Source organism: Callorhinchus milii, unplaced genomic scaffold, assembly GCF_018977255.1.
Source record: "Callorhinchus milii isolate IMCB2004 unplaced genomic scaffold, IMCB_Cmil_1.0 Scaffold2, whole genome shotgun sequence".
Classification (NCBI taxonomy): Eukaryota; Metazoa; Chordata; class Chondrichthyes; order Chimaeriformes; family Callorhinchidae; genus Callorhinchus; species Callorhinchus milii.
In genome coordinates this window covers 73,826,175-73,839,406 of record NW_024704743.1, presented here as the reverse complement: position 1 = coordinate 73,839,406, position 13,232 = coordinate 73,826,175, and the positions used below count along the sequence as shown (strand labels likewise).

The following is a 13,232-nucleotide window of genomic DNA, read 5'->3' as shown; positions in this document are numbered from 1 at the left end:
CCATTCAAGCCGACTTGTTAGAAAGCACCTGTTTTGTCCCCAGAACCCCATCATATATCTGCTTGACTTCATTGCCAGATAGTGGACAAGCTTACGTGTGTGTGTGTATGTACGTATACATACACACACACACAGAGCAAATATATATACATATAATATAACATATATATATAAATAATAGGGAGAATTTCCACCTGCCTCTACATTTACTTTATTTATGCAGTGTTTTAGATCGCCCAGAATTTGGCAACTTCATAAATACAGCTATCATTTGAAGTAGGTTTTCTTCAAATTCCTCTTAAGATTTACAAAAAACTGACATTAAGTTAAGCCTGATTTCACCAAATTGCCAAATTCTGAGCACTCTGAAATGCTGCATAAATTGAGTAAATCTATACCCGGGTGGAATTTCTCCCAAGAAATTTGCCAGAATTTTTTTTCTTGTCAGCTGGGACGCATCCTGCTTACCCAAGTATCAGGTGCAATTTGGCAAGAGCCAAGGCTTGTGGACCCCAAGTGTTGGGGTACTTTTGAATCTAACTAACTAAAATCGCATAGCTTACCATTGATATTGCCATCTGGCAAGCTTCCCCACTGCTTGTCCAGCTAGGACCACCTTCCCCGTTAGGGATTTGGCTTGCAGCCCTACTCACAGACACCATAAACCTCTCCCTGTCCATTGGTACCATCCCACCCATTTAAAAATGGTCATCACTCCTATCCTCAAAAAACCCTCCCTGGACCCATTCCTGCTCTCAAACTACCGCCCCATCTCAAACCTCCCTTTCCTCTCCAAGGTGCTAGAACGAGTCGTTGCTTCCCAGTTTTGCTCCTTCCTCTCCTGCCACTCCCTTCATGAACCCCTCCAATCGGGTTTCCGTGCCACCCACAGCACAGAAACCACCCTGATCAAAGTGACAAATGATACTCTGCCCATCTGCGAGCAGGGTTCCTTCTGCCTCCTCGTCGTCCTTGACCTCTCTGCTACCTTTGACACCGTTGACCACTCTATCCTCATCCACCACCGCTCCTCTCATCTCAACCTTCACGGCTCTGTCCTCGATTGGTTCAGATCGTACCTCTCACACCGCCTGCACTTTATCTCCTCAAACGGCATCTCCTCTAGCCCCCGGACCGTCTCGTGCAGCGTTCCTTAGGGCTCTGTCGTTGGTCCCCTCCTGTTCAATATCTATATGCTCCCTCTTGGTGACGTCATCCGCAGATATGGGGTCAACGTCCACATGTATGCGGGTGACAGCCAACTCTACCTCTCTGCCTCCACCCTTGACTCCAGAACCACTGCTCTGCTGACAGAATATCTGTCGGACATCAAGTCCTGGATGAGAGCGAACTTTCTTCAGTTGAACGTCAGCAAGGCCAAGGCTCTCCTGATTGGCTTCCGTTAGCACCTCCACACCTCAGGAGCTGACAGCATCACCATCCATGGATGCACACTCCACCTTGCTAAGCCAGTCCAGAACCTTGAGGTCTTGTTTGACCCTCAACTATCCTTTTTACCCCAAATCTGTGCCTTAACCGGCTCTGCCTTCCCCCACCTCCACAATATTGCCTGACTCCGCCACTGTCTCACACCACAGGCCGCCAAAATCCTCACACACACATTCATAACATCCAGGCTTGACTATGCAAACTCCCTCCTTGTCGTCTTCCCCAACTCCTCCCTCTATAGGTTGCAGATCATCCAGAACTCTGCAGCCTGTGTCCTCTCCCACACCAGGCTCCATGACTCTATCACCTCATCCTCGCCCAACTCCACTGGCTTCCCATCACACAGAAGATACAGTTCAATATCCTGGTCCTCACCATCAAAGCCCTCCATGGCCTAACTCCCCCCTTACCTCTGCGACCTCCTAATCCCCTACCAACCTGCCCGCTCCCTCTGCTCAGCGGGTTCCGGCTTGCTTCATGTCCACCGTCCCGCCTGCCGCACTATTGGTGGGCGGGCCTTCAGCCATTCTGCCCCCACCCTCTGGATGTCTATCCTGCAGTCCCTCCGCCTTGTCCCCTCCCTTGCCACCTTCAAGACCTATCGCAAGACCCTCCTCTTCGACCGTGCTTTCGATCACCCTCCTTCACCCCTGCCCTCCACAATCCAGATCCCCAGCTCGGGTCCGAAACACTGACTGTCCAGTGTCTTGGTAGGTCCTCCTGATGTGAAAGACGCTATACAAATGTAATTTTGTTATTGTTGTAGGGCTAATAGGAGCTGAGTGGAATGACTCACTGCCCCCAGTGACTCTTACAATATGTCACTTCAAATCCTGCCACAAGTATACGGGCTTTGATACCTCGTGTGAAAGATTATATTACTGCTCACCTCCCCTGGGTGCTTTATAACAGAAAGAACACTTAACCTATTGTATCATTCTAGTGGGTCTAAATGCAATAATCCTTTACAGCCAGGATTATCATTACTATTTAGTTACTTTTGTTAGAGTTAATCCTGCTCTCAATTAAGTTGTATTTGCTTTTTTAAAATCATTCAAACCCAGGTCCTCTTGCTTGAAAGGTGAGTACACTACCTGCTATGCTACGGAACTCCACATGGAGGAGAGAGTAGGGGCAGAGAATCTGCCCACTCAGTTCTGTTAACCCTGTGAGATAATCCATAATGTTGATAGTAAACCTACCTGGACAAGCAGCAGAATGCTTGCCAGACAGTGCTCTCGATAGCAAGTTGAACGTTTTCAACTGGTTAAATTCCATCAGCATCCCAACGCAAACCTTGGCGCTTGCCAATCTGCGCCTAATACTTTGTTAATTAATTAAGGTGCATCCTACCATGGAAGGAATATGGCATTCCACTCCAAACACAGGAACATTTCCACATGTAGGTGATATACATATGTGGAATCCTCAGCTTGGTTTGGATACTCTTAAGCATGGTGATAGGTTTATGTGTGTGTCAGACACCAGGCTCACCAAAAAATGCTTTTTCAGAATTTCTTTTAACTTATTATCAGGAATAGGTTATCAGCAGTTCCTAAACGATAGTAACTGGGTAAAGAATGAGGATAGTTGGTTCTTTTGTTGCTTTCTGCATCATGCTGGTCAACCGCCCACCACAAATTAATCAGGGCGACTGAAATGAGTGATATGGTCCTTTTCTCAGCAAAGATATCTCCTTTGTTCAATATACATTCTGCAGAATCTGGAGTTATTCATAGGAATGTAAGTAATTGTAGGAACAGGAAATAAAAGCATATGGCTCATCGAGATATTCAGATTTTTTCAAACCCCAGCTTCCTGCTCTATCCCACCCTGATTTCTGTGCTTTGAGATTGTTTCCTTTACCTACTCTAACAGAAAGTATCCAGGAAAACTTTGACCCACTTACCTGAGTGAAATCAAGGCTGAATCCTGCTTGGCAGACCCCTTGGCCTTCGGGATCCGCATTATCTGCAATAGGTATAGAACATACATTAAAAGGTAATCCTTGTATCTATGGACTGTCCATGACTGGTCTGTGGGGTGTGAGTGTAAATACACGGAGTCCTGTAGCTCAGTGGTTAGAGCACTCGCTTTGCAAGCGAGAGACCTGAGTTCAATTCCAGGCAGGACGAAACCTTGGGCAAGTTTCCTTACTCCACACTCCTAATAATAATCCCTCCAAAACCAAAAACAATAATAAATTGGTCATTTTCAATCTACGACTGTTTGTGGGACATTGCTGTGCGCAATTGGCTGCCGCGTTCACCCACAAATATACAGTCAATTCACTTTACAGTGTGTTCTGTGAAACGCTTTGGGACGTCCTCCCAACGTGAAAAGCGCTTTATCAAATGCAAGGATTATTATTATTATTATTAAATGGTGTGTGGGGCTTCAAGGAAAACTTCAGATGACTTTAACTGAATGGTTGAGCCTGGAGGCAAATCGAAAAATCCACTAACGCCACTGTTACTATTAGTGATTACGTCGCCATTGTTGCCATTTGTGCAGAGTAGTGTTTCAATGCTGCTTCACAAGGCCCCAGCTTCAGTTTAAGATGGTGGACAAGTGTTAATCAGTAATGGTGGGCCAGTATTAATTACAGTAATAATAATAATCCTTACATTTGGTTTAGCCTTTCATGTCAGGAGGGCATCCCAAAGTGCATCACAGGATTTATAATAATAATCCTTGCATTGGATATAGCATCTTATCACGTCTTCGAGACATCTCAAATCACTTCACAAAATATACTGCAAAGTCAATTGACTGTATATTTTGTGGACTCCACCTCCATTTCAGGTGCAAATTTACTGTAACGTGTACTGACTGTGTTTTTGTGAGTGAGTTAACCAGAAATGGTGATTCAGTGTTAACCTATGGAAAATGAGTTTCTGGGTTCTTTTATCCTCTGATAAATGGCTATCAAACAGTTCTCCATTTGGTTACAGCTTAACTGAGATGTGGATAAGTTTGTAATTAGGTCCAGACTAGAATTCAAACTCTACCGGTCAAACATCACATGCAGTGAACTGCCTCTGTAATTTGGTTGACACGTTTGTCTTTTTAACCTAACAGCATGTGAAGTACTGCTCTTTACATCTAAGTGTTGAAGGGCACTAGACCATTCCTGGCATTTATGTTATGTATATAAACATGGAAGTAACTCCTTCATACTGACTGCTGCAAAATATATTCAAGCAGACCATAAAGGGTTCCGCCACCCGATTAGGAATGTTTATAGCAAGTTCTGTTGCTGGAACAGCCAGGTTTAATGAGTTTACATCAAAGACACCCCTCGGTGACTGTTGAAGGAGAGTTTTCATTGTAACTGATTATCTGCTTCCATGTGGGCATCTTTGAAAGGGGTTTTGACTGATTTTGTTAATTGTAGGGCAAGATTCTAAAACAATAAACACTGCAATTGTCTCATTTACAACATTAGATTTGCATGCAAAATACACAATAATAATAATAATAATCCTTGCATTTGATATAGCGATTTTCTTGTCGACATCTCAAAGTGCTTCACAAAATAGACTGTAAAGTGAATTGACCGTATATTTGTGGGCGAAACAATCACTGCACTTTACAGTAAACCCTGTTAAGCACTTTGGGCCGTCCTCCCAAAGTGGAAGGCATGATATCAAATACACAGCTTATTATTATTTATTATATGTACCAAATATTTGCCAGTATGTTAAAGGTCTTAAATGATAATTTAAGATGAGGGCAATGCTGGTTTATGATTTTGGTATGAAATTAATTTGTAAATATTTAATTCATTTTTCACTCTAAATGACAAGTTTCTTTTTATAAAGCATCTGTCGAGAAGATGTGAAAAGCGCTATATCAAATGCAAGGATTATTATTATTATTGTGTGTTTTGTGGAGTCCTGTAGCTCAGTGGTTAGAGCACTCGCCTGGCAAGCGAGAGACCTGGGTTCAATTCCAGGCAGGTCAGGGCAAAACCTTGGGCAAGTTTCCTTACTCCACACGCATAATAATAATCCCTCCAAAACAAAAACAATAATAAATTGGTCATTTTCAATCCACGACTGTTTGTGGGACACTGCTGTGCACAATTGGCTGCCGTGTTTCGCCCACAAATATACAGTCAATTCACATTACAGCATATTCTGTGAAGCGCTTTGAAACGTCGAGAAGACGTGAAAAGCGCTATATTAAATGCAAGAAATATTATTATTATTATATTATCTAGAACTCTGGAACGTATTCAGTCATTTACTGGAGCCCACTTGGGAATGCACGATTCTGAACTTCACACACAATGTTGTGGATTAAATATAAGAAAGGAAACAGGGAATGCCATTCCATACCAGTCATCAAAAACAATTTTAAGCCACAGTCTTTATCTGAAAATATCACATATTTTCCTCACATGAGTCCCTGAACATCTTTACCATAGCCACAGGCATTTTCAAATAACAAGTGAAAAAAAATCTCACAATACATGTGTCACCAAGGTAAAATACACAGTCAATCCACTTTACAATACATTCTGCGTAGTGCTTTGAGACACCTCAACGATGTGATAAAGCTCTATGTCAAATGCAAGGATGGCCTGACAAAACAGATTTAATAAACAGATACATAACAACAACAGCAATAAGCAAAAATGTAAACAGTATAAATTATGTGAAATAAGCATTAACGTTTACTCTCTTATTCATCTTACCAGAACGGCAAGGAGAATATTCTGCGTAGGTGCTGAAATTCTGAACTGCCACATAACAGGTGCCAACTGGGTCTTTCTCTTGAGTTACCTTAAGGGCTCTCCAATGATATAGCGGAGCACAAGCCTATTAAAAAAAATTAAACCAGAGTCGGCAATTAATGTCTGCACTTTAAATCCAACAGATTGTCCCTTCCCTTGCCAAATCACTACACTGAGTAAGCGCAACTTAATTTGTATCGTACAATGTCTTGGCTGAAATCTTTTATTATGTCCCCATCGAGACAAAGCAATTGGAATCTTAAACCATGTAAAATGTATACCACAGCTTTCCACATAGAATCACTTACAACAATATGGCACAGATACAGGCCAATCGGCCCAACTAGTCCGTGCCAGTGTTTATTCTCCACTTTCTCCACTATTCCTTTCTCCTATACCCTTCTATTCCATTTTCCCTCATATTTGCATTACATTCCCTCTTAAATACTTTGACGGCTTTTGCTTCATTGGTGAAGTGGATTTCACAATTCTTTTCAAATCGGAAAAAATATAAAAGAGGATGGGAAAAAGGCAGGAAGTGGGTTAAATGGTTCTCTCTTCCACAGAGAACATGCACAGGCACAATGGGCTCAGTGGCCTTCTGTACTGAAAAAATATCTGATTTCTGCTCATACTTCTTACTGTTAAAAAGAGATATTGTACACTTTTTGGAATTATTCACTGCTTACTTAAAATTCCTACCATGGGAAATAGATACACTATCATTTAACATTTGGCTCTTGTAATTCACTGGTGACTACTTCATTCAGAGGTAATTACCTCATTCCCTAATTTTAGATGTTTTGTAGGGCCCACTGCTTCTGAGCAGAGTCCTTAGACATTTCATGGAAGTTTCGTTTTGGCCGGCCAAGTGTCTGACACACGCAGAAACCCATCACCATGCTTAAGGGTATCCAGAACAAACTGGTGAGAGTCTGTTTGTCTGGTATGGAGTGTGCATTATGTCCCTGGAGGGACAAACTCTGCTTACCTAATCCTGGAAAGTTTAGGCACAGATTGCCAAGAGTCGAGATGAGGGGAACCACAGAGGCCCCAGATACTGCTGGAATTTAATCTGCTAAAATCACACAACTTGTACATTGGCAAGCTTCCAGGCTATCCAAGCTTGTCTGGGGCCACTCCACCCTTTAGGGGCTTTGGCTTGCAGGGTTAACAGAAGCCCTGCCCCCAATGACTGGTCTACTCCTTCAAATCTTGGTGATGAGCCAGACTGTTTGGTCTGTGATCAACAGTGTCTTGGTGTACTTGGACCTGTCTGGCTCAAGAGGCAGAGTACAGAGATAGTTACATGGGGATGATGTCGTAAAGTTTGCCCTCATTCTTGTCTGTTTGTCAAAAAAAAACTTGAAAATAAATTGAAAGTTTATTTGTAAATATTAAATGAAATGACAACTGAACACTTAGTTACCTGTCTGGTTCACAATTTTTCCCTAATGGACATAAAAGCATATCCCACCGGCAAAACTACTGTTTCCCTTATGACAACTTAACAAAGAAAAAAAACATGGTTTATAAACACATCAAGCGTGTGCAACACTAAAATAAATCTGCTTATAACATATATCCTTATTTCCTACCCCCATGCTGTTTATCCAACTAGGATACAAATTCTAATTCTTTGAACAGCTCCATGAAGCAGGATGTTGTAATTTAAGAAGATCTAAACATTTACCACAACTTTTTCGTTATAGGATCTGACTGTTGCCCCAAACCACTGATTGGATTTGAATTCAACGGGTTCTTGGGTGATTTTGATCTTTCGGTTACCTAATATTTAAGAGAAAAAAAAGAATAATTTCCACTCATTCTCAAATGCTTCCAACTCCACACTTCTTTGACATTCAGCAAAACCATTTAAATCATTGCAACGTCCTGAGGTATGGTTCTTTTCGACAATTTTAGGCTATTCATAAGGGTATGTTGCATAGTTAGCTTAAATTGTAATTATCCTTTTATTTTGTTACAATGTACATTTCTGTGTTTGTAAGGCAAGGCTCTCTTACTGTGAATACCCTATTTTATGAAAGACAACTGAACAAAAGCATATTTTTCCGCAACTCAATAACCACTTTATATTATTGTACTTTATTGCACTGTTGCTTCATATGGCACTGTGCAGTTCATTCCTGCAAATCATTATGATATCAGGATGTTTTCCACTTACACCATTGTTAATATTCCCCATTAAAAATACCTGTATTGAAACATTAAATGACAAGAAAAAAAAACTGCAAAACACCATTGTCTACAAAATTTTCGCCAACAGCATGTGCCTCACTCTAATCGCTTTTAAGAAAGTAAAAACTAGTTGATTTAATTATATGTACACACACCCGGAGACATCGCTCTAACTTTGTTTAACATATACTTCGCAGATGTCAACATAAAAGGAACCATCTGGTTAAAAACTCAACTCCAATTATGATGCTTTTCAGCCTTTAATAAAAAGCAGACAGTTCCTCACCCCCACTCTTTTTTGAAGCAAACTGATTTCCCACATGTTCGCCCTCCCCAATTTCACTCCCCACCGTGAACTCTTTTTGAATCGTTAACCAGAAGGAGTACACACTCCCCTTCCCTTGCTGCACAGTTTCTCTTCAAAATAGACAGTATGAAGTTATCAACAGATGTTAAATTCAATTTGAGGAGTGCGTACATTTCCACCAGTTCACAGCTATCAGAAATCACATCTCACAAATGCTGCTATTTCTGCAGTTCTTGGTATTGTTCCTCATTTAATTGAAAGGAGATGAGCATTTCATGAACTGTTTTGGTCTGCGTCATTGGATGAAACATTAAACCAAGATCTGTCTGTTTAGGTGGATGTCAAAAGATCCCGTGGCTCTACTCAAAAAGGAAGTTTGTCCTAGTCAACTATCCCCCTGATAAAATTGATCATTCACTTCATGGCAGTTAGTGGAACATTATTGTGTGGATATTGTTTGCAGTTACACAGTCTCTACACTTTACATTTAATTCTATGAAACATTTTGAAATGCTTTGACACAATAAGGTACTATATTGAAAGCAATGATTATATTATTTTTGTCTTCATATTTAATTAAAAAGATGGTTATTCATGAACTGTTCTGTTCGATTTTACTGTGCCAGCGAGCCTGAATGATTTTTGAAAGAGATACCTGATGATTCATCATCAATTATAGATGAAAAATTTCTAAACTATTTTGGTGTTCGTGTTTAATACATACTAATGAAAATACTTATTCAAGTTATTTTAAACTTTACATGTTTGTAATATTTTCAAACAAAATGTAACTTTTGAGTACACTCTTTAAGAGAAAACGGAAACATTAAGGGGTGGCAATGAAAAGTATTTAGAATATCAGGACAGCGTTTAAAAACAATGTTAACAAACAGATTGTATTGACAAACACTGGAAATGATTAATTGTATTACAATTCTTGTAGTTTACAGTAAACTAGCGCCTTGGGACGTCCTCCTGACGTGAAAGGCGCTTTATAAATGGAATCTTGTTGTTGTTGTTGTAAACTGATTTAATATGAGTGCTGCAGTTAAACAATTATTTCATACACCGAAGAAATCTTTTATACACTAATGATAATAATGATATTTGCATTTGATATACAGATTTTCATGTTATGAGGACATATCACAGTGTTTCAGAGGATATAATCTAAAGCGAATTTTGTCGGTGAATGACAGTAATCACAGTAAAATAAGATGTTAAAAGTATGCTGCCAAACTGTGGCATTGGATATTATATGCTTTAACTTAAATTGTCAGATATGATTACAGCAATAAACAATCACAGAATCATTCTTAAGAATTAAACTAATAAATAAGTTGGTAGCAATTGTGCCTGTGTCAGAAGGTTATTGTTTCAAGTCCCAAATTGAGACTTGAGTTCATAGACTCTGATGACATTAACGGAGATGCCATCCTTCTGATGAGACCCTAAACTCATTTGCCTCTTCGGGTAGATATTATAAATCCCATGATTCTACTTGGAAGGGAAAGGTGAGTGTCCTGACCAAAAATCCTCCAGAGAGAAAAGAGTCATATCCTGGGGATGGGGAATGTGCAGGTAAATGGGACTGAAAGGATTGCTCTTGAGGGGGCCACCATAGACATGAGTGCCTGAAAAGCCTTTTTTATGCCATAAATTTCTGTAGTTCTATAGATTAATTGGACATGTGGTTGTTTGTGGAGTTTTGTTACTGTTGCTTACAAAAAACAGCCACTACACTCGACAGTACCTTTAAGTTCTTAGTAAAAGTACACATTTTGAAGGAATGAAAAGGCAAGTTCTTCCTCTACCATACTTGGATACATTTTCTCCAACCAGTTAGTACAAGATCCAGATTTAAAATCCAGATTTAGTGCAAGATCCACATTTCAGTTTTACACAGCTGAATAATAAGTGTTATGATACAAAATGTGCGTAGTAATAGTGGTGTTTCTGCAGCAGCCGGATATGAACTGAAGTTATAAATAAAACAGTGCCATGTGACTTGCAGTTTTTCTCTCAGTTCTCTGGTGGCAAAGAAAGTTTATTCTTTAGCGAGTTAATTAGGTGGCTCTTTGAAGCTCAATAAAGGGGAATGTACAGACCTGTCAAGTGTCTAAACTGATTTATTTAGATTTTAAAAAGATGGATTTCACTTCCGCAAATAACACAACCCCATCCCTGCTTCTTAAACAATGTTGCTGGAAGTAATAATATACAAATAATAATCCCTTAAAGAAATAATAATAATAATTTGGGCACTCAATCCACGACTGTTGTGGGACACTCCTTTGTGTAATTGCCGATTGCATTTCGCCCACAAAATATACAGTGAATTAACTTTACAGTATATTCTGTGAAGCGTTTGAGACATCTTGAAGACATGATAAGGCACTATATCAAATGCAAAGATTATTATAATTAATACACACAGTATAGAAATGTGGTTACATAGGTTTAGTGATGCGTTTCACTAGTGACGATCCTATCTCTGAAGTTCACACCGTTGGGATTGTACAAGTGACAAAGCAAGAATGTCGCTAAGAGGCTTTAGAGCATCTTGGACACTTACTGCTTTTATCGAAGGGAATCTCGGTGCATGTGGTGCCTCCTGCTGGCCACTTGCAGTAATACACAGCTCCTCCTTCCACGATCCCCGGCTGAGAAGTGTTGGCTTTTGGGGCTCCTACCAGGACGTTCACTCTGGAGAGGAAAGATCTCCCACCATCACACCCACCATCACACCCACACACACCATCACACAACAACAACTTGGATTTGTATAGCACCCTCCACGCCCGATGGCATCTCAGAGCACTTAAATCAATACCCACACCAACACATCCCCACCATCACACACCATCACACATACCCTCACCATCACACCCCCACATACACACCATCACACCCACCATCACCCACGCACACCATCACATCCATACACATACCATCACAGCCACACACACCATCAGACACCTCATCACACATACCATCACATCCACTCATCATCACATCATCAGAAACCCCATCACACCCACACACACCATCAGACACCCCATCACACCCACACACCATCACACACACACACTCACACCATCAGACACCCCATCACACCCACACACACCATCAGACACCCCATCACACCCACACACACTCACACCATCAGGCACCCCAACCCCCCCCCACAGACACACCATCACACAACACCCCCCCCCTCCCCCCCCCCCCCCGACACACACACCATCACACACACAGAGAGAGAAAGAACACAGACACTGGAATGCAACACCATGAGAGTCCTTCACTATCAGAGGGCAACACACACACATCTCTGAACAACGTTGCTCCCCCCTTCCCCCTCCCCCCTCCCTCCTCACCCCCAGCATTTTAAAAGACACAATGTTAAATAAGACCACAGACAGTTTGCTCGGAATGATTTTGTTTCTCAAACGTTTCACATTGCTGTTATTATTATTATTATTATTATTATTATTATTATTATTATCATTATTATTATATTAACCACAAACATTAATCTGGGGTCTGTGTTGAAAGTTGGAGAGCGAAAAGCAAAGGTAAAAGGCTTTGCTTTAAGTTGTATTAACTGAAGGAGTAAGTGTTACTCACGTGCGGTGATCGGGGGAGTAGAAATCCACAGAGTATCCGAAGTAGCTGCCCCGGGGCCCGCTGTACAGGGTGGGGCTCTCGGTGTCCAGGTTAAAGGACACACACCCGGGGCTGAGCACCAGCAACAGGCACCCAAACAGGTACATCCCAGCCTGGCACCAGCCGCCAGCCACAGGCATGCTACAGCGGCCAGCAGGGCAAGCTGGGCAAGGCAGGGCTGGGCAGGGCAAGGCTGGGCAAGGCAGGGCTGGGCAAGCTGGGCAAGGTTGGGCAAGCTGGGCAAGGCTGGGCAAGCTGGGTAGGCAAGGCTGGGCAAGGCTGGGCAAGCTGGGTAGGCAAGGCTGGGCAAGGTTGGGCAAGCTGGGCAAGGCTGGGCAAGGCAAGGCTGGGCAAGGCAGGGCAAGCTGGGTAGGCAAGGCTGGGCAAGGCTGGGCAAGCTGGGCAAGGCTGGGCAAGGTTGGGCAAGCTGGGCAAGGCTGGGCAAGCTGGGTAGGCAAGGCTGGGCAAGGCAAGGCTGGGCAAGCTGGGCAAGGCTGGGCAAGGTTGGGCAAGCTGGGCAAGGCTGGGTAAGGCAAGGCTGGGCAAGGCAAGGCAAGGCTGGGCAAGCTGGGTAGGCAAGGCTGGGTAAGGCAAGGCTGGGCAAGGCAAGGCTGGGCAAGGCAAGGCTGGGCAAGGCAAGGCAAGGCAAGGCTGGGCAAGGCAAGGCTGGGCAAGGCAAGGCTGGGCAAGGCAAGGCTGGGCAAGGCAAGGCTGGGCAAGGCTGGGCAAGGGCAGCCACACACCACAACACAGCGAGTGTCAGTCAGTCAGTCAGTCAGTGTGAGCGGCACTGAGCGAGGCACTGGCACTGTCACACACACACACACACACAGTAAGTGCTGAGAGATGGGACCCCACAGGAGAGGC

At 42.4% G+C, this 13,232-nt stretch overlaps 1 protein-coding gene and 1 non-coding gene across 2 annotated transcripts in view; one reads left to right on the top strand and one right to left on the bottom strand.

The window, feature by feature from the left end:
- itga8 (integrin, alpha 8) overlaps nucleotides 1-12,493 on the bottom strand; it is a 124,532-nt gene extending 112,039 nt beyond the window's left edge. The window contains exons 1-5 of the mRNA XM_007906401.2: nucleotides 12,327-12,493; nucleotides 11,272-11,402; nucleotides 7,884-7,978; nucleotides 6,152-6,275; nucleotides 3,359-3,420 (exon numbers count right to left, since the gene is read on the bottom strand). Coding sequence (XP_007904592.1) covers nucleotides 3,359-3,420; nucleotides 6,152-6,275; nucleotides 7,884-7,978; nucleotides 11,272-11,402; nucleotides 12,327-12,472 — 558 coding nt within the window. The 5' untranslated portion in view covers nucleotides 12,473-12,493. The remainder of the gene's footprint in view (nucleotides 1-3,358; nucleotides 3,421-6,151; nucleotides 6,276-7,883; nucleotides 7,979-11,271; nucleotides 11,403-12,326) is intronic.
- Nucleotides 5,345-5,416, top strand: trnaa-ggc. The gene has a single exon. It is a non-coding gene; the product is annotated as a tRNA-Ala (tRNA).
- Nucleotides 12,494-13,232: the final 739 nt, after the last annotated feature.